General features: G+C 34.1%; 3 protein-coding genes across 8 annotated transcripts in view; all 3 read left to right on the top strand.

Moving 5' to 3' along the window:
- Window positions 1-208: 208 nt before the first annotated feature.
- Window positions 209-15,488, top strand: LOC126859339 (uncharacterized). Of its 4 annotated transcripts, none has more exons than XM_050610486.1 (12): window positions 209-349; window positions 4,895-4,994; window positions 7,443-7,534; window positions 11,379-11,488; window positions 11,890-12,012; window positions 12,136-12,288; window positions 12,357-12,535; window positions 12,733-13,032; window positions 13,259-13,449; window positions 13,622-13,810; window positions 14,484-14,540; window positions 15,065-15,488. In XM_050610486.1, the coding sequence occupies exons 2-12, from the start codon at window positions 4,901-4,903 to the stop codon at window positions 15,296-15,298; spliced, it is 1,722 nt and encodes a 573-aa protein (XP_050466443.1). In that variant the 5' UTR covers window positions 209-349; window positions 4,895-4,900; the 3' UTR covers window positions 15,299-15,488. The 4 variants fall into 4 exon arrangements, with proteins under 4 accessions (XP_050466443.1, XP_050466442.1, XP_050466445.1 ...); XM_050610485.1 differs by lacking the exon at window positions 209-349 and adding an exon at window positions 2,144-2,434; XM_050610488.1 differs by lacking the exons at window positions 209-349; window positions 14,484-14,540 and adding an exon at window positions 2,145-2,434.
- Window positions 15,489-15,965: 477 nt separating this feature from the next.
- LOC126859337 (sodium-independent sulfate anion transporter-like) lies at window positions 15,966-20,385 on the top strand. The gene is made up of 11 exons (XM_050610475.1): window positions 15,966-16,515; window positions 16,790-16,985; window positions 17,174-17,394; window positions 17,486-17,663; window positions 17,960-18,124; window positions 18,476-18,637; window positions 18,718-18,858; window positions 18,951-19,096; window positions 19,374-19,544; window positions 19,644-19,800; window positions 19,988-20,385. The coding sequence occupies exons 1-11, from the start codon at window positions 16,291-16,293 to the stop codon at window positions 20,170-20,172; spliced, it is 1,947 nt and encodes a 648-aa protein (XP_050466432.1). The 5' UTR covers window positions 15,966-16,290; the 3' UTR covers window positions 20,173-20,385.
- Window positions 20,386-20,950: 565 nt separating this feature from the next.
- Window positions 20,951-22,217, top strand: part of LOC126859341 (autophagy-related protein 16-1) — a 382,369-nt gene continuing 381,102 nt past the window's right edge. For 2 of the 3 annotated variants that reach the window (XM_050610490.1, XM_050610489.1), the window contains exons 1-3: window positions 20,951-21,394; window positions 21,666-21,924; window positions 21,990-22,152. In XM_050610490.1, coding sequence (XP_050466447.1) covers window positions 21,265-21,394; window positions 21,666-21,924; window positions 21,990-22,152 — 552 coding nt within the window. In that variant the 5' untranslated portion in view covers window positions 20,951-21,264. The remainder of the gene's footprint in view (window positions 21,395-21,665; window positions 21,925-21,989; window positions 22,153-22,217) is intronic. The other variant, XM_050610491.1, reaches the window with a different exon arrangement.

Here is a 22,217-nt window from a genome sequence, read left to right as displayed (position 1 = left end):
CTACGGCTACCGAATACCGATGTCGCCGCGCGGCTGCTCTCGCGACGTCGACCACGCGCACACGCACTACTCTCTTATTAGTCTCGCACTGAAATCCGTTCGCGGCGCGTTCTCGACGCTCTCCTATACGAGATAAGAGTCAGCTGAGCGCGAGCAAAACACGAATCTCGTCACCGTCACGACTTGACTCGACGCTCGACGCGGTACAACGAAAACGAACACGCACGACGGATCTCGACGTTTCGACGACTAAGCGACCATCCTGCCCCACTAGTGGTGATCGAGCGAGTACCAAATCGAGTCGAGTCGCTGTGTACGCGTCCCTCTGGGAAGCTTTTGTCGACGCTGGGTAAGTTTTGCTTGGCGCGCTCTTCCACCGCGCGCGATTTGGCTCTCTCTTTTTTTTTTCCCTCTCCGTCCACTGTCCGTCGATCGAATTGCGTGATCGCGCGCGCGCGCACGCGACGACAAGGACGACGTAGACGATATGATTCTCTCGCACCGAGAGGTCCGAGAAAGCGATGAGCGCTACTTTCTCTCGTCCAACCTATTACCCGACGACGCCGTTGCTCCGCGCACTATGCAACCTGCGCTACGGCGGGATGAAAGCGGACGCCGACCCCTGGCGCTCTTTCGAAAGCACGCCATATATCTATATGTATACGAGGAATCGGTATGCGCATCGCTGTTGCGACGATGCGCGCGGCATTCATCTTCTCTCGCGTGCGCTTACGATTTTCATTTTTCGATGATCCTTGCATGTAACGCGTGAGATGGAGCTCTATCACCCAGGAACCATAACGATGACATTGTAAAAATTTGAGAATAAGATTTTTGTACGTTATATTCCCTATACATGTATATCATTTTTTCATCACTCTTGCTCTATTTGTTTTCTATTTTTTTTTTTATTAAATATTTTTCATAGTTTCCAGAGATATTTTTATTTCCGGATGTAAAAGATCTCATTTACGATTATATAATATGAATATCTCTATCTAATTATGTTTATTTGCTGTTATGCGTAATGCACGTAATTTTGTCCAAAAAATTCGGTGCGATAATCTCGTTGCAGCGGAAGTGACGCTTCGAACTAATCGCGAATTGTTATCTGGTCATGGCCACGATGCCGGCAACCGCAGGCATTTTACCAGGTGATCGTACTCGGGTATAAATAAATCAGACGCTGGCATATCTTTTGTCAGTGAGCGATTAATTTTATACTGTAATTGCGTGAAATAACGTTTTATCAATGCTTGCCTATATGAATATTTTGTTTGTATTAGCAGAAATTTAGTTATGTTTTATATTTGCTTTTAAAACTCTTATTGAGGCTTGTGATAAACTTAGTAGTTTTAAATTTTGCAAATTATATTTTTGCAAAAATTTTTAATATGTATTATAATAAACATGTAATTTTTTTAAGATTTTAACTTTAATTTTGCGAAGATTTTTGTTAGATTTTGTGAGATAAATGATTTCTAAGAGAGGGAGGGAGAGAGAGGAGAATATTTAATATTTATTTTGATTAAAATTTATTTGTTAACATAAATGGTATATAAATAACAAAATTTTTTGAAACTTTAAAATATTCCTTTTTCTGTTTGAAGAATTCTCTCGATTCGATGTATCTTTCCGAAACGAGGAATCATATTGTAGATAATGTATTTTTGTATGCGATGCGCGAATACACGCTCCAAAATCTATATCTGCCAACATCTCTAGCCAACATCCATTATGTTTGTTTCGGAATAACTATGAAATCATAAAGGAATGTGTAAAGCGCACTAAAAAAACCTACGAGAACGAAACATCTACGAGAGATAGTGTATTGCGTACGATGAGAGTTGACGAAATATGTCTGTAACGTCATTCAGGAGAGATGACTCAGCAATAATACACAGCTCTCGTCTTTTCATTCTGCTGACGCGCGTTTTTCATTTTCCAAGTATCCATAAGCGTACAGGGATAATTGCAATAAGTCGTTCCGCATTAATGGTGTCGAATAGTAATAAATAAGTAATGGAATGCATTAGCACTCGTGGAAGGAATGCCGGGCACAGGCGCTGCCTTCGCACGCGCGTTATGACCCTCTTACCTCTTTACCATTTCTTCCTGCCAAGAACGACTACCGCGCCGGGAGAGAGACTCCACGGGCCGCGTACTCCGGTGAGGATTTCGGCGCGATCAGTTGCATTTGCTAGCCGGTAGCCATCTAGCGCACCCCTAGTCGAGAGATAGCTCGTGACTTACACACGCGCGTCACAGTTCTCTCCTCATCGTGATCCAGCATCGATCGCATCGGTTTCTCGTCATCGTCGTCTCGTGATCGCCGTTCGCCAGAAGACCCAGGGCCTCTGCCCTTCCCCCATTCCCACCGAGGACACCGATCCGATAATCAATCCACCTGTTAGCGGTCGATGAAAACGGCAAGGTAGGCTTTTATCCGCGCGCCTTGTCAATGGCTTGTCTTGTTTCTTTTTGAACCGCTACTTATTATAGTTATAAACAATCCTTATTTTAATTTTAATTTTAGTTCGTTTAATTGATTCTCAATATTAGTTTCATTTTGTAATGCGAACGATAATGTTTCTTATAGATTATAAAAATTTGATATATATATATATATATATATATATATATATATATATATATATGCGTGATAAACATTTTTTTTCAAACAGCATATAATATTTTTTGTATAAAATTGACTTATTCTAGTAAAAATTCACTGCTAAAATAGAATATGAAAATCTCAATATTCGAATCATGTGAGTTGTGTCATATGTTAGATAACTAACATAATTAATTACTATTTATAATTACTATTAATAATTAATTAATATAATTAATTTCTTTGATGATAGTGATATTATGAGATTGGCTAATTTAATTAATTAAATATTGATTTATATTGTTTTGTTTATTATTTATAACACTTTAAAATTTTTGTTAATATTTTGTTAATTTTAATTCTGTAAAATTGAAATTTTATTAATAAGACAATGAAAATACTTAGTAAATATATATTAGATTTTTTCCAATGCTTTGTTGAATTTTATGGACATGTTTAAGAAGTCTAATAATCTTATAATCTAATATTCACACATGTGTGTATGGGTGTGGCCAAAGGAATATATTTCTCGCGAGTCTATCACATGTATTATTTATATTATGATGCCATTATTCAAATTATGCATATCACCATTAGCGTCAATTCAATCTGATGCTTGTTACTACATATATTTATGATCAATGATGATACAAGATGTAAACGCAAAACTATTTTATTTTTTTATCAATTATTACATTTTTTGATTGTAATTCTCACAATATCATGTTTTTGATATGCCTCAACATTTAAGACTTTTTTTGTTATTAAAATATTTTTTTGTATTAATAAAATTATGTAATTTAAAAAAAAAATATGTACAAAAACTTTAAAATTACCGGTATATATATACCTGTTTATATATATATATATAAACAGGTTGATAATTTTAATAAGATCTATTTATATAGCCCGAATACTATTTGGATTTCTCTAAATTTGTCGATATTTTTTGAACTATACAAATAGAAGCAATTTACGCATTAAAGGAATCAAAGAATAAACTGATAGTTACGTGATACCTCATACATACACGTCTAAATCGCTGATTCATCGTGGCTTTATTACGCGTGAAAGCCGTAACGCTCATTATATTATATTAGATGATTTCCTGCGATAAATTTTTTAAACTATTGCATTTAGCTTTATAAATGCGCAGTGAGAATATCGAAGACATTTTTGCCATTTTTGTAATCAAAGATAACAAAAAGAAAAGATTGCAAATTTTCTAAATTATTTTCTCCTTGAAAAAGATTCCGAAACTATTTTATAAACATAATGTAGATCTTTGGATATTACTTGCCAGATTATTTACGGCGAACGAAAAGAATATTGTTATTATGTGGGAGGAGATTCTCTTTCTAAAATTATTCGAGACACAATTAGAGATTATCTTAAAGGAGTTTGACCTGAGATATTTATTTTTGGCACTTATAATCTTTATATATATGGTCGATTAGTCACGTGGATGATATACTCGAAGTTGCTTCAAAACGCAAAACATTTTGCTTTTCATTTTTAACATCGAAAACACAGAAAGTAAACGTTTTTGAAAATCACTTTATACATTATACGCGGTGAGTATAGTTCTTTGCTTCGTGGTGAATAGTATATTTGCATCCTCGAGTTACGTACGGCAGAGACTAATGTTTAAAGTATGTTGAAACATCTAGAATGATCAAAACACATTTATATTTATTTTTAATTTTTAATATGAATGTCTCGAGCGTTTAAAGAAAAGAGATCTTGGTAAGATTGGTTCCATCAATTATATCATCCATCTCATTTTTAAAACATTAAATGTACTTTATATATTGATGCATTTACTATTCGTAAAAGTTATTTACGAAAGGGAAAATATCTTAATTATTTTGATTCTATATTGGTTGATTAACGTTGTAGCCGGATCTATTTTTGCAGATTTCTTGATTTATTTTGATTTTGAAAAAATCTTTTTTAGCGTATTATTATTAAAATGTGAACATTCTGAGAAACATGTCTTGGCATGTAAACTTAATATAAAAATAAAAATATAAGATCGAATTTGAAGAAGTCGATAAGTGGGTGGAAGACACGTGGACGTTTTGACGTCATTATAAAAGTTAATAAATATAAAAGTTAAGAATAACAAAACAAGAGAATTTGGTGGGTCATCTAATGAATGACGTGTTAGATTTAGATTGCTTGATAAATTTTTAGAACAATTATATATTACTTATATATCTATTTACATACAATATATATTACTTCATAAACAATAATAACAATATTATTTTTTTTCAGAATAAGATGGAGGACACGGAAGATGTGAGAACTTCAGTGGAACTATACATTTACGATCTTACCAAAGGGATGGCTACAATAATGTCGCCGATGCTCATAGGTAAAAATATGAAGAAACAATATGATAAATAATATCAATAGTATCAACAATATTGATCTATATTTTCTTCTTTTTAATTAGATTTTCAAAAATATTTTATCAGAAAGATTTTGTCTCATAGTATTTACACTACACATAAATTAATTAATAATTAATCGAAATTTATAATACTTTTTATAAATTTTTATTGAAGATTATTAGTTCTTTTATTGCCCTCTTTTTAAGATTAATTAAGCTAAATTTGGGCACATAATGAAAGATAATAAACTCTTTCCGAAGTATGTCAGATCATTGTAATATTGATTTAAAAAATCGAATGTGTGTGTATGTGTGTGTTGAGTCAATTAATGCATGATCTAATGGCTAATAATATTTAGAAGAAGAATGCTGTGCATCACTGTTTTCATCGGGCGCAATTTTAACTTCTTTTACCTTGAGTTGGCGGAATGTTATTTAAAGATATAACGCGACGGAAAACATCTTTCTTTGTTATATGCGCCGCAAAAACGACAGAAGATCAGAATTTTGTGCCTTCATATTGAATAGCAAACAAAGAAATACAAAAAACGTACAAAAAAAACTAATATATAAACCTTATTTGACATATGAATAAAGTTAAGCAATTTTTCACAAGAATTTTTATATATATATTTTGGCTGTTTGTTGTTTTTTTAAAGTCTTTATAACTATAAATTAAAATCTCTATAACATGTATAATTCTAATAAATGAAAAGCCAACTTGGCTATTTGTATATTAAGTATACGCACTCGTGATGTTGAATCATATATATCGCAATTTAATTGTGCAAAAAAGGAAGCATAACATGATCGATCTGATCTTGTTTCGTTTAATTTTGCCAGTCATGCACGATTATAAGTCTTGCATTATCCTCATGTGCATTCGCAATTGCATCGCGACGCTTTTTCACCTCTACTCTCGGCAAGAGAAATCGAATGTCTCTTAAACATGGTGACATGCGCGATTCTTGCCAAATTATACGACGATTTTGGATCAAAGACGATTTAAATATAAACAAGCGTACCGAAGAATTGGTGATACTTCGAGCGACCATGGCTCAGAGCGGCGACGTTGTCATATCGTTGTCGTATCGGTCATCCTCGTGACGGCTCCAATTGTTGATACATTGCGCAGCATGTGCGTCGGATGCGATGAGAAATCAAAAAATCACAACTTGCATCATTATGATATGTAAAAATAAAGTATAAAAAATCGCGTGAAATATATATAAGAAATTAATATGGAATAAATAATATAATATACATCTATTAATACAGGTATTAAAAAAGCAAATATTTAATTTAATTTAATTTATAGGAACTTGATAATGAAAATGATGATAAAAGATTGAAAAAAATGACAACCATAGAATATTCACTTTTTCATAGCGGAAGCGCGTGTAAATCGTGTAAATATGCTCGAGATAGAATTTGAAGAATTGCAACGAAACGCGGGAATAACCGGAAGAGATGGCAAAATGAGGTGTTTTGTAATACATAGGAGGAAATTCCATGCGAATGGCGTGAAGCACATACGCGGACCAATTCGCGCCACGTGTCCATGGTTCGCTCGCGCACTCTCGAGCATCCCGCGCGTCTATTTTCGAGTGCATCAGTTTGTACGTATGCTTGATCGGTGGTCCCGTGGTTTGTTCCAACACTGAGAAAAAGTGTCGTTTGATCTGAATAAATTGGCAATACTCCTGGACTGAACGAGTGTCAAATAAAATTACATACTCGGAGAAAACATAAATGGAGAAATTACATCATGTTAAATTGTTTTATAAGTATTCTGTTGTTTGCAACACGTGAAAATTGAGATTGGCTTCACAGATTCGTCAGAAACGTCGACAGCGTTGCGTCTCACATCGTTCTGGAAGTAATTATAACGGCCGGGTTATTTCTTGCGAGGTCGACACCACTTGGAGGCCCGAGCGCAATAAGAAAGCCACGAAACGACATGTGTACGCGGATGTACTTAGCTATTTCCGCGGTGCAGAACTGGGTCGAAGAAGGCACATATACGAGCAAGACCGAGCTTCATCCGGGCCCGCGTTTTATGCCTAGATCTAACGGGCTCATCTACGCGAGGACAAGTCGCGATGATTATTATCGTCTCTCTGTTGGTTTGTCGGTCCTTGAATAAGAGTTTCGGCGAGCTTAAACTTAATCCTGTCTCGAGGTTGCTTTGTTGGATCATGCCCGGGATAAAAATAGAATAAATTATTTTCTTATTTATTAATATAAGAGGAGGACTTATTTTACTATTAATAATAATAAATAAAAATATTATATTATATAAGAAAATAAAATAAATATGTGACGATATACATTTTTAATATATGCAAATAATTCTATGCAAACTCATTTTTTTTTATTCTGTTTGTTTCCTAGAACAGGTATTAATCCTCCACGTTCATCTGTTTACAGGTCGTCAGTTAGATGGAATATGGCACACGGCAATAGTTGCATATGGAAGGGAATATTTCTTCGGTCCTGCCGGCATCAGTAGTGTCCGACCCGTAAGTATCCTCTTCCACTGGCAATCACATGGTCCGATTATTTCGATCGGAATACGATCGATTGTTCGGTAGCACTATCTGCAGTACGATAATGTTAAGAAAATATAAACGCAGATTTTTTATTTAGTCTCGCAGATGGTCCTCGTCGCGCCATGTTCGATACTTCATCTGAATGCTTTCTTTTCTTTTCGTGAGTATTTTTTTGTGCGGTAAAAACAGAATAAAGAAAAATATCAAATGCCGCAAGTATCGATAACAAATTATAACAGTTAAGCATCACATCTTGCCATTCGAGTTATCGTTGGAAGCGATTTCTGTTTGCTAAATATTAAATCTCTTTCTCTATATTCTCTCTCTCTCTCTCTCTCTCTCTCTCTCTCACCACATACACAATATTGTATCTTACTTCCAGCGGTAAATAGAAACGTTTTATTCACACGTTACTGCACAATTGATAATATTAATAACATGATGTGACACGTGACAGATAGATAGAAGGACATATTGCACGAAGAAATATTGCACAATGTACTGCATTTATCGATATTTGAAATAATGATAAAGACTACAAAAAGATCGCTGTACAAACATATTTTAACTCTTCGAGAAGCAAGACTAGTACATGAAATGAACGCACAGATTCTTTTCTATATTGGAGATATCTTTCCTTCGCAATTTTGAATTTAAGAATTCCAGATGATTGCCGATGAAAAATTTCGAATCATTTTTCTCGACGAACGGTGACTCGCGCGTCGAGGGATAAGCTCGCGCGTTAGGCGCGTTAGGTGCTTCGTCGTCATCGCATGCGACGACATCGCGGGGGAGGGGGACGGACGGCGATATAAATAACCAGGGCGCGCTATCAACGAGCGAGAGAATTAATGGTCCCGCTGCTTCCCGTCGTTGCTCGGTGCACAGACCTATCGGGGAACGCCGGTGCATCCTCGCGACCCGGAGTCGTGACCGATTGGAAGGTCTAGTCGTAGAGCGGTAGAGTTCCTCGACGGGCCATACGATACGCTAGACACGAGCGGGAACTAAATTTGGTGCGGTTCGATCCAAAAATAATCCCCGCTGCACATACACGCATACATATATATATATATATATATATATATATATATATATATATATATGTATATATACGCGTGCACACGCATACAACTACGCGCGTACACAATTGCTCTTTCTCTCTTCGTCTCTCTTTCTTACGACTCTCTCTTCCCGTCCTTACACTTGACGCATCCAGATTCGACGTAAGGTGAAAGCTGCCGGTAAGGTAAGTCCATCCCGTGCTTACATCCCGCATGCGACAAAATGTTCTCCAATCGTCGGTGTATTAATTGCTCCAGCTGTGTAGCATTAACTTTCTACTTCTTAGCTGAGTCAGATAGTGAAATTGAAGCAATTCTCCCTGAAACAATTCTCCCGTGTTTCACTTGAGCTTACTCCAGACAAAATCAGAGTTTTGGAAGTCTTTGGAAGTCAGAATGAGATATGAAGCAGCGACGGAAATTACTCGAGACTAAAATACAGCGGGAGAAAAAGTAGTGCACTTGATTATCTCCTCTTGGCGAGTTAAAAGGATTAGTTCTGGAAATCAAGTTTACGAGTTTTAGGATACATAGCGTTCATATTTTACTACGACATGAATATTAAAAGTAAAATTTCAAATTTGTGTGATATTAAATCATTATTTTTCTATACAGAAAAATGAACTATAATAACGGTATTAATAGTTGATATGTAAATTTTTCAAGTGCTTAAATCATGCTTAAAAAAACTTAGAAAAACTTCAAAAAACTATTTGACGTGCATGCCTATCTGGCGTTATAAAGCTGCATTAAATATATTTCAGTCGCTTAATAATCGCAACACCGATGAGCGTCTAAAAGCAACGCGGTGAAATCATTACGATTGTATTACTACTTTATTCGCGTCGACTATAACGTGCTTTAAATACGCGCAAATACGCGTGACTAATGCGTGCATAATTGTAACACGCGTTGCTTTACGACATCATGAAACCTGTGTAACTGTCGCACTCACTTCCGCCCACAAAATTTGCCGTGGAGATGACCGGCTGCGTATTTCTAGCGCTAAGATATTTTTCCAAGCGCTAAGATATTTTAAAATTATTCATATTATATCATTTTTAATAATTCTATAATCGAGTGTCGGCTAACAAAATAATTGGTGATTAAATGTTCGCAAATCGATTACGAATGTGACTGCTGATTGAATCTAAAGACAAAAAGGCGTCACATTCATAATCCATATGTTTACGATCAGCTGTGCATATCTCTTTTAGATTTCATCCATTTTTTCTGATTGCTCTCACGTTCGTCATTAGCATCTCGCTATCGAAACTTCGTGTAAAAACTTTACCTAATAAAATAAACATATTTGATATTTTCTTTATATTATAAAAAACATTTTCGCACATATATTTAGAGACTGCGAATTCCGGAAATCAATTTTTTTCTAAGAAATGCGACATTTCTTTTCGAAATTATCGATATCATTCATATCTAATGATCTTTTTTTTCTGATCGTCATCTTCGGCCGCGAATGTGAATCGCCAAGTCGAAAGTGCGCGCGCCGCCACACGCGAGCTCCGATCATACTTCATCGTCGGCGTCTCGTTCGCCGGCTCCACCGCAGCATCTCCGAGCACCCGCGGCCGGCAGTCCGCGTGCGAGCCGTTTCCCGCTCTCGGAAGCGCTCTCGAAGGGAACAGTATCGCGAAAGTTTTTTTTCTTGCCTCTGATCGGCGATTCTGTGGAATTCTTCCGATACGTAAGTTTGCGCATTATTTTGTCGCGAGTGAATGAAGGATCAAGCGGTATCGAGTGATCTAAAGAGACGGATGCTAAAAAGAGAACAGAGTGCGATTTTAAAGCATCGAAGATTCGCGAGGATGGATCGAGAAATAGAATCTAAAAGCAAATTGTTACTTTTATCATTGTGTTCATGATTACAATGATTCTCGACAATTGTAGTTTGTGAAATAACGCAGTTTTAATTCTGGTTTTTAGTTTTTCTTAAATTCGCGCGAGAGATTTGCCACAAAATTTGGCGATCAACTAATTATCTCTTAATACGCTAATTAAATATAATAATATTTGTTCGTGATACTCGTAAATTATTATTGACATCTTCTGATTTTTCGGCAATTTTGCGCGTTTTATATTTATTTTTTATTAAAGATCTTGTATCAATATTATTAAATCAATTAAATATTTTTATATATTTATGCTATTTTTACGACTATTAAATAATTCCGTATTTTTGTTTTTATTGAATTTCTCACATTTCTCAATACGCATAAATTCGTTATGTTCTCCAACGTAAGAATTTATGTACCATACATTATTGACATATATTATTGAGCTCCGTGATCTATACGCGATTCAACTCTCTTGGAAGATTTAATCCTCCAACCCGGAATATGTAATAAACATTTTGTTTCCGGCTTCTTCGCGTTTTCTCTTCACTCTTCACTCTTCCGTTGCACATCTTTTTTTTTTGCGTTCTAAAGTGATCGAGATCGCACCTCCAGCATGTGCCGTGGCAGTCTATTTTCGGCGGTTTCTCGTAGGGAAGTGCGGATTTGTCGTAGTTCTAAATTTACATGGCCACTAATGTCAGGAGGGGGTGGTATATTCTCTCTACCTTTCTCATCTTATCTCTCTCTCTCTCTCTCTCTCTTTCTTCCGTTTTTCTGGCGAACGAAACTCGCTGCCGGATTGGTGCAGCTGCCGCGAAATTGACGTTGTTGACGCGATGCGATTTTCCTGGACGTGATTTTAACGCGATCGAACGCCGGCATTTCGTGTTTCAGGGCAGCACGGAATTAGGAGAACCGCAAAGAGTCGAAAAACTCGGCGAAACTTATCTGCCCTATACAGTTTTCCTGGAGTACATAAACGGCCTGGGAACTTCCACGTTCGCGTGAGTATCATCGGTCGAAAGTTGCTTCGTTTGGTATATATCGCTCATCTTCTGTGTCATTCCTCGAAAGTGACTGAAGTTTTGGAAATATACATCGATCAGCAGATGTCATAATCATCTTTTACACATGTCTTTTATACCTATCATGTCTTTTTGAAGTTTATTATTTTTTAAGTAATTCGAATCTCTCTTTTTTTCTTTTTATATTGCCATTATTTTGTATTTTTTGTATTTTATATTATGTAAATTTTTTTCCAAGAATCTTTCGATTTTATTACGTTAAAATTATTTGTCTAATTATTATCTGATAATTATGTTTTATTTTATTTTTGATATTTCTTTGATTTTGTTATTTGAGAGAATTATTCGATTTTGCTTGAACAATGACTTTGTGTTTTTAGACCTGGTACGTACCACCTATTCAAGTACAACTGTAATACCTTCACAGAGGAACTCAGCAATTTTCTAGTGGGCAAGGGCATTCCCAAGTATATCCTTGATCTACCGGAAGAAATATTGCAAACGTATGTCTTATTATCTAGTTATTGTTATTATTTAATATCTAATATTACATTCGAGAAACATTTATATTTTTAAATTTATTTTTAAGTGAGAGATGTTTCGATATGATTTATATCTATTTTCAGACCTATCGGACAGGCTTTAAGCCCATTGATAGAAACGTTAAGTAGTAGCGCGAGTGCTGGATTCACAGTCGGTCAGAGGTTTGTCGAAGCGAGGATCCAGAGGGAAGCTTCACCAGAATATCAACTTCTGAACACAGCCATTGAAGAAGCAAGGTATTGATTTGTATGTAAATCGATTATTATCTAAATTTTACAAACATTTTACAATAATTTCAACGCAGGTTGAATTCGATCGCATTGGAAGAACGAAGGAACGTCATCAACGAAAAGCTAGCGAAGAAAGATCGAAAAAAGAAAAAGAAGAAGAAGGAAAAGAAAGAAAAGAGCAAGGAAACCACTAGCAGCGGCAGTAATAGCACCGGACCAAGCAATTGCTGTGCAGATATGGCGGAACACGAAAGTACATAGAATTTTATCGAAAATGGATTATCTGTAGTCTCATTTTATAACGCAATTTTTCTGTTTATATTTCGCGAAAAGCTAATATTCAATGAAAAAAAATCAAGAATTATATACAGTCGCTCTATATTTATATATAATATCTATATTTATATAAGTCATGAAAGTAATTTCCATGTTTGTATCGTTGTTTATCAGACGCGGTTGGTGGAACGCAACAGCAGACAACTAATGGAGAAAGTGAGATGTTACCGTCAGAGCGAGTAATACAGATGGAGGAGGATGAGAAGCGTGAACAAGAAGAGAAGAAACGCTATCGAGATCCACCAATAGTATTCAAGGACTTGATGAATGTACGGGAGGAATATGAAAGTTTGATAAGCGCTATGGAGGGAAAGTTAAACGATGAAGAACGAACGTGCATGGACGAGCTGCGACAATACGTTTTGGAGAATGAAGGTTCCTGGGCTCTAGGCGATAACTTTCTGAACTTTGTAGGTGAGTCATTAAAGTGATACAAATATATATGGCTCTTAAGTTTTTCAAAAATCTACTATGTTTTTAAAACCTGTTTTAAAAATATGTTGTTTGAATTCTAAAGTTTAAATAAATTTGAAATGAATTTATTTGCATTTGTATTGAGAATAAATTCCACAAAAGAATATTTTTTGTTTCTATTTTTGAAAAAAATGTAAAAGTATATTTAATTGATTTAATTAATCAGGTCGAGTTCTCTATGATAAGTCATTGGACAGTAACGCGCGAGTAAAACTTCTGAACGTACTGTCGGTCGCGGCATTGAAGGACGATGTGATTCTATTGCTGCATCAAGATAGGCGAGAACATATTATCATGAATTATGCTTTTGATATTGACCGACATCCGCTAGAGGAGCAACTTCCTCTCGCGCAGTTCGTAAGTAAAAACGCATTTATTATGTTAAAAATAAAAAATATTTTATTATTCTTTTTTTGTGAACAATAATTCGCTAATTTTATCAAATAAAAAAAATCTTAATTGTAATAATTACGAATATGGAACTATCGAAATGAGCTACAATAGACTTAATTTTAACTGTTTCACGTAGTTGGCGAACATGTTTGAAAATCTCAGCAGCTCGGAATGGTTACTCTATATATCCGAATGGCAGCATAACAATCAAAGCATTAGTAACATAAGAGTGACGACCAAAGTTGCGGTGCACTCGTTACTCTCAAATTCGGAAGATCTGCAGATCCGTGGTGCCGCCATCATTCACAATCTTGCCTGCAAGGAGGTAAAAACTGTGGTCTGTATCCTTGCCATCCGATTAACATTCTCACTCATTTCTCGTCGAATCTCGCTTTTACTTTCATAACTCCTTCGCCGTAAGTGTCTCGCGCATCAAAGGTCTTGACAAAAATTTTAATTCTATAATTTTCAAATTACCAATATATACATTTTTTTTACATTGCATTAAATTTTTATGTTAAAGTTTTTGCACATTTTACTCGTACAATCTTGGAACAAAAACTATTACATTAAAGAAATATGAACCGGAGTTATTTAAATTGATTTATTTTCTTTGATGCGCTATTTCATTTGTAATGTCGCTTTCGGAATGCGTGCTTATCGATATCGTAGGACAGGAACAAATGAGCTTGTACTATGCCATAAGATAGAAGTGCTGCCTTTATTAATGAAAAAAAATTAGCTCCATATAAGTTTTTGTCACCGGCAATATGGACGTCTCGCCTGCTGATAATTTTATTTCATGAACGAGCAACGAAAAGCAAAAAGAATGGAAATTCTATACTTGTCAATAATAAAAAAGAATAGTTTCAAGGATATCATGTGTTTCATTCATGCTCGTTTGCATGCGCTCTAGAACTTGAAGCTCTCTAATCGAGGCAGCGAATACCGCTGCATGTGACGGATATCTTTCCAGAAATCGGATACTGTTTTTTCAGAAAATGAACAAAAGCAAAAATCTGCGGCGACTTTTACCGAAAGGCAGCATTTCTAAGGTACTTATCCAAATCGATGTTAGATCGAACCGTGCGCTGCGGTAAGTCGTCAATTATTATCGGTGTCTCATGCCGTAATCGATTTCTTAACACGTGAGTGTTCGATAATATTCTGAATATTGTATACATGCATGTTATTACTGAATCTATTATTATTGAACCTGCAGAGGACTTAAAGTGACAGCAAACTCTCAAGCTCTATTAAGGCTTGCGTTAAATCGCAATCCTAAATTTAACATAACATTATACTGTTCCGTGAGTTTGAAAAACTAAATTGGGGAATTGACATATTCTTTTTAACTATTTTATGAAAAAATAAAGATTAATTTTTAAATTAATTTTGAAATGAGGCGTACAGCTTTCCGCAAGCATAATTTTATTTGCAATTTCACAATCATTAGCTTGTGTCAACGTCGCGTTATTTAACAATATTTTTATATCTGTTTCCATCTTTTTTTTCGTCTCGCAAATATGAAATGTGACATTATTTCTGTATATATTCTCATGCAATGTATAAACTATAGGTATTTGACGACGTTGCTGTGGAACTGACAATGGCGTTGCTTCAATACTTCAACGGCAGTCCTGCGGAAGAACAATTGTACGCGTGCATGAAATCGCTCGCGCGTTTCACGCAGATCAGTGGCCAGGAGGTACCGCAGCTCATACAGATGATTGGACCCGAACCGAATAAATTCAGAGGAACTTCTCAAAGGATCGATGAGCAAATCGATCAAGTCAACAAGAAACTGCGCTAAATGTCCGTTCACGAAAGTTATATTCCAGGCGCGAGATAAAAATAGAAAGCGCTTGCGCTACATTTAAAATGAATTTTTAATTTAAAGATTTTAAACGAGGCAGCCATATTATTGTATTATTATTATTAATTATTGTTACCATTTTAATATTATTATTATTATTATATATAATATGTTACCATTATTATATTATGCGACACACCGTGGCGTTTTTTCAATCTCCTTTTCACTTTTTTTATTTGCCAATGCACATTTTCTTCTTATAGAAAATTCAAATTAGCAGCGCTTTACTTTTTGGATATAAAACAAATGGAAATAAATTATGTTATACATGGCACCTATGTAAGATATTTCTCAATATATTTTTTTTTCAAAAACCGTTTGAAATTTAACATAACAAAATCTCCAAATTAATTATATCGAATAATATGTGGAATAGCACGTGTTTTTATATCATGAGAATGTTATATGCTTCATATTCTATCAATCATATCTCTAATCTTTGCGCAATGATTTTTCATCGAGGAGATACAAGACAATAAAATTTTATCAATGAAAATGACTCTCCGTTTTGATTCCAACAAACACATAGAAATTTCAGATCTGCCGAAATTAGGCTGTTTTGGTATCTTGTTTGATATTGCAAGAGAATTAAAGGGATAAAACGTAGAAGTACATTAGGTATTCGTCAGCTAATCTATCAAGGTTGTTGTTGCGCACGATCTTTATCAAACTGTCAACATTGTACAATGCTGGTGAGAATTAATTACGCAATTAATGAGATTTTACTGTGGCGTTTATATTGAGATATAGAATAGATGCGTCGGCGATGATAAGGCTCTAAGCGGTTGACGTGAGAGCGTCGTTATAATAGTAAGCAAAGTGCGGCAAGAGGGAATAGCCGCGTAATTCATCGAATTCAATGTTAAAATCCGATCGTAAAATAGAAAAATAATCGATTAATTTATTAGTCTCTCATTTGGTCGAATGCGATGTCTACATCCACAAAGATTTCCAACGAGGAAATCTGTTCGCTGCCGATGCCGGAACGGAAATCACTCTCCGGTACGATAGCTAAATATGTGCCGGTGCTCGGTTGGTTACCACGATACACTCGAACAGAGGTTGTGGCGGATCTCATAGCGGGCATCACTTTGGGTTTAACCATGATCCCCCAGAGTATGGCCTACGCGACACTGGCCGGTCTGACTGCACAGGTATTTCGTAGCTTTTGTTGCCTTCGTTCTTCCAGCTCGCTCTTTTTATATTAACATTTATGTAATTTTCGAATTGTAAATATAGATAAACAAATAAGAGGGTTTATATTTATTTAAAATGTTTTGATAAAATTGTAAGTAGGTTCTTGTTTCTAATGTCATTTTTTTAAATGCTTATTATTGCTAATGCTAAAATATTTATCTTTATTAGGATGCAATACTACTAACAGTACCTATGGTTATAAAATTATCACATGATAAATAATATTTTTAGTATGGCTTATATTCTTGTTTCGTGGGCGGTTTCTTATACATCTTCTTCGGGACCATCAAAGAGGTCTCGATTGGTCCCTCATCCTTAATGGCTCTTATGACATTGCAATATACACGTGACATGCCGCCGGATTTTGTAATACTCTTGTGTTTTTTAGTCGGATGCGTGGAGTTTTTGATGGGCGTATTAAATTTAGGCTAGTATCATGAAATTATCTAATCAATTAAATTAAATACACACACAGAAATGTTTTTATTGGCAAATGTTTTACTTTATTGTAGTTTCTTTTATTACATTATTTATAAACAATAAATATCTATATATATCTAAATATATATATATATATATATATATATATATAATTATTGATATGATTTACTGCAGGATGTATGGTAGATTTCATTTCGGTTCCGGTTACATCTGGTTTTATTTCGGCAACGTCAGTCATTATAATTATTGCTCAGCTGCAGGGGCTTCTTGGATTAAAATATAAATCAGCTAATATTTTAGATAATTTGTACAAAATGTTTAAAAATATTAATAAAATCCAACCAGCCGATGTTACACTCGGAATCTGCAGCATCATATTTCTTCTGATCTTTAGAGTAAGTTTTGGGATTATAAGCGGATGATTTTAACTTATATGTATATATAGCAATATCGTAGAAAAGTTAGATTCATAAATTCTATTTCTAGAAACTGAAAGACATTGATTGTTTTTGTACAAGAGATAAGAAAAACTCTGTCAGAAATACAGCGATAAAGAAGATACTTTGGTACTTGTCCATTGGTCGAAATGCTCTCATCGTATTTATAACAAGCGTAATAGCTTATCGATTCGAAGCAACGGGATCCATTCCGTTTAAAGTTTCAGGTTTCAATTTTAGTTATAATCTCATTAATTAATATTAATCGCTTAATTGCCAGTATTATCGATCATTGCAACAGCTGACATTTTAACGATAAAATTGATAGCTACCACAGACTTTTGGAACATTTCGCATATTTAATAGTTATTGTAAAATGCTTAAAATCGATAAATTGATATCATTGATATAATTAATCTTCAATATCAACTACATTCCATGTTCAATATTATTTGTCACTGTTTCTTTCTATCCTTGATTTAGTCTTAAAGTTTTGTTGCATCTTAATACTTTTATTTTACAGGGCAAATAAAATCCGGTCTTCCAACAGTATCGTTACCGCCTTTCTCAGTACAAGTGGGAAATCAAACTTATACGTTCCTGGATATGTGCGCTCATTACGGATCGGGAATAGTGATACTTCCTCTCATATCGGTCCTGGCGAACGTGGCGATAGCTAAAGCGTTTGGTATCGATTATTTTTCAATTTTCAATCAAGCAGATCATTTATACTTTTATATACCTATATGTATTTCAATCGTATAAGAGCAAGATTTATGAAAAATTTTCAATATCTGTGATAAAATACTTTTGAAAATTTACGTTCTACAATATAAAAATATCCTATATAAAATGATGTGAGAAAAAGAGAAAAAAATGATTGGATTATAAGATTAGATATATCTTATTGGCAGAAATTTTTTTTCCCAATTTTTATAAAATTTCTACTAGAAATGAATTCTTAACAATAACTGCTGAATATTCTTTTTATTTCATTAATGTTTGATTAGTTTTATAAATATTGATAATACAAATATAGCAATTGGCGCTGGCGTTAATGCGACGCAGGAGATGCTAACACTCGGTCTCTGCAATATATTCGGTAGCTTTGTATCATCGATGCCCACCACCGGTGCATTCACACGAAGCGCAGTTGGTAGCGCCAGTGGCATACAAACTCCTATGGCCGGTTTATATTCTGGTAACGATACCAATCTAATATATTGAAAAGCAGAAGATATTAAAGGTGCGAAATGATATTAACATTTCTTTCCTTTGCAGGAACCATGACATTGTTAGCGTTAAGTTTTTTAACGCCGTACTTTAATTATATTCCACGCGCGACGCTATCAGCGGTGTTGATAACCGCCGTAATGTTTATGATCGACATGAAGATTTTTAAATTGCTCTGGAAGGGATACAGTCAGTATTGCATCATTTTCGTGTAGCCAACTTAGTCGAGATGAAGAAGAGATATACACCTATCTAATATATGTATACATACTTTTTTTTAGAAACGGATGCCGTCGCGGCGATAGGCACTTTCCTGATCTCTGTTCTTATCAGCATCGAGATTGGACTGCTCCTGGGTGTCTTTTTCAATTTAATCTTCTTCATTCGACCGACCGCGAGACCGACAATTCAAATCTTCAGGTGTAAGGTAAAACAGGAAGCTTATGATGTTTCGCGTGCATGAAATGTGTATGATGTGTCAATGTAAAATACACACACACACACACACACACACACACACACACACACACACACACACACACACACACACACATATATATATATATATATACATATGCAATAATATTTATTATTACATAAGTGATATTATTGACGATTATTATAATATTTAATTTATAATTATTATTATATATAATATTTAATTTATAATTATTATTATAGTTGACATTTATCTCTTTTCATAGACTCATTTAGGAAATAGATACATAATGTTGAAGCCCGATGTATGTCTCTATTATCCCGCGGTAACTTTTTTCTGTGATAAAATAATGAGTGTAGCCAGAAACGAACAAGATAATGTCCCATTGATCATAGATTGCGAAAGATTCACTAGTCTTGATTATACTTCAATCAAGGTAATTATCATTTTTACAAGTGAAATTGAAAAATAATTTTTTGAACGATTTATGAATGATATTGCCTTTCATTCAAAATACACATAATATTTATGACAGGGTATCGAAATGCTATCGAAGAGATTGAATCAGGAAAGAAATCGATTTTGGTTGTTGCATTTTAATTCCGATATCGTGGAAAGTTTCAATATTCTCGCCGACAATAAATATATTCGTCTGATCAAAAATGAAGAGAGCATCGCAGATATTCTTCATGGTATGTAATTATGTAGTAATTACCATAGAAAATGATAATCAGAGGAAAGGGCAGGCGAGAGTGATAATAGTAATTATTTACTCTATTTATACTATATATGTGAATGAGATGTAACATTTAAACTATAATGGTCTATGTAAGAAAAAGATAAATCGCAATCAATTCGTTAAATCTGTTCATTTTTTAGAGAATGCATTATCTATTAAAGAACTTGACGATGCAATTAATATTGTTACAAAGAAAGCAACGGAAATGGAAAAATTGGACCATGGAGATTTCTCATATTCATCGATTTTGCGACACAAGGATTCCGAATCCAATGCTGAGGAATTAGTTTTAATGTCATCTTTACCCGAGTCACAAATACAATAACTGTGACTCTTTTTAATTCAATTTAATTTATATTTATAAATATTATCTATGATTATAATCTACACAATCAAAACGCTATCAAGAACAAATTTTACAAAATGTCTGCCAGAATCTAATTAAAAATGTATAATCTATTGAAAAATCTTAAATCTTATAACTAATTTGACAAAATCTATCGAAAATAGATTTTGAAGTATATATACTTAACATAAGTTTTTGAACTTTGTGGATTTCCTATTCGTTACATGAGCTATAATTAGTTGAATACAATAAATATTTTAATTAAAATATTTTTGTAACCATAACCGCGCTCAGCTCTTAATTTTCCTCCTTTTGTTGTTGTTGTGAGAATCTTTTCTTTATATATTTGATATAATTTTATTATAGATCTTTTTTTTTGATAATAAAGCAGAATAACAGTATATTAATACATTATAACTATACAAGTATAACTTATATAGTTTGATTATATATAACAATGCTATAATATTTTTCTACTCGAAACTATCCATTGAAATTATATCCATTGGAAATTCGAGTTCTATTTCTATCTAATATCTGTTACATATAATGAAGGGATTTTATTATATCTTGATAAATTTTAATATTTATTTAATACACGATACTTGCACGTAATTTTCATTATAGTTATAATGTTCTTATAGTTCTTATTAATTTTTTCGAAAATTTATCAATGACATCGATATATCGCAAAGTCGATTGTTTCTGCTGATATGATATCGATAGCACAACTTCAAAGATTTCAAAGTAGCACAAGCGTAGTGTGTAGTGTTTGGTACACCTATACATGATAGGTTAGAATAGCTATTTTCATAATTAAAAATATTTGCGCTAATGTGGCAATGTCATGTGATTTTTATGAGATATTCGAATGTTATATATTGATATATTGACAGTCGAATGTAATTTTTTATCGGACGAAGTTACATATTGCCGTGAGAAAGGGTCCTATCATGGAGTGACGATTGTTGGAGATCGTTGTTTATAGCCTCCTTGTCGAAACGGTTCCGATCAAGGTTAAATCGATAGTAATTGCTTATTTTTAAGCGCTGTGCGAATCAGTCAGAAAAAATGACCTCGAACGAAGCAGGTGTATCACTCGTCCCTCGAGAGGATATCAATTGGCGGAAAGATTTAATTTCGCAATTACGCGAAAGAAACAGATCGCAAACCAATTGTTTTGCGGATCTCATTAATCTGCGTAAGTTTTGTATCTATAATTTCATGTTGATTCAATGCAAGTATCAATGTGTCTCATTTTGAATACAGCAGTGGTGTTGTACAGTATTTCATTGTTCACCATATGTCTCGCTTGATTATATTTTATCTATGAGTTAATATTCATTAAAAGAGTTCACTTATTTATTTATTTTTTCCTTCATAATCTTGAATAAAAAAGTGTGTGTCAGCTTAGACATGATCTATTTCAATTTTAGTTTTTAAATTAATTTTACAGTATTTTTATCTTATAGATAATAGGTTATTTGAAAGTGCAAATACGTTGCGAAATTCAAACATGCAATTGACAATTGCAAATGAGACTCTTCGTCGTGAAGCAGCTAATGGCACTATCGGTGTAAGTGGAAACTCTGATCTTGAAGCTAGACTTTTAAAACAAGCAGAAGAATTGGCGATGCTACATAAGAGAAAAGGAGAACACACACAACAAATAGTAGATCTTAATAATAAATTGCAAGAAGTAACGAAAGAACTTCAAGCAAAGGAAATCAGGTAAATTAATTATTTATATACATATAAGTTTCTTTTAAGTTATTTTGTAATTTGTTTTTTCTCAGTCTTGCAGAAAGTTTGGAAGCTAATACCAACTTACGTTTAGAAATAACAAAATGCCTTGCTAGAGAAAAGGAAACAGAATGTATTAATCAGATGCTTAAAGATGAACATCAGGCCTTGCAACTTGCTTTTGCTTCTTTAGAAGAGAAGCTTAGAAAAACACAGGTATATGATATATTATCGTCTTTTTTCTAATTATGTTAAACATTTAATAAAATTGTGTATCATAT

Source organism: Cataglyphis hispanica, chromosome 3, assembly GCF_021464435.1.
Source record: "Cataglyphis hispanica isolate Lineage 1 chromosome 3, ULB_Chis1_1.0, whole genome shotgun sequence".
NCBI classification, from domain to species: domain Eukaryota; kingdom Metazoa; phylum Arthropoda; class Insecta; order Hymenoptera; family Formicidae; genus Cataglyphis; species Cataglyphis hispanica.
Note: the sequence above shows the minus strand (reverse complement) of the source record. Positions and strands in the feature narration are given on the sequence as shown.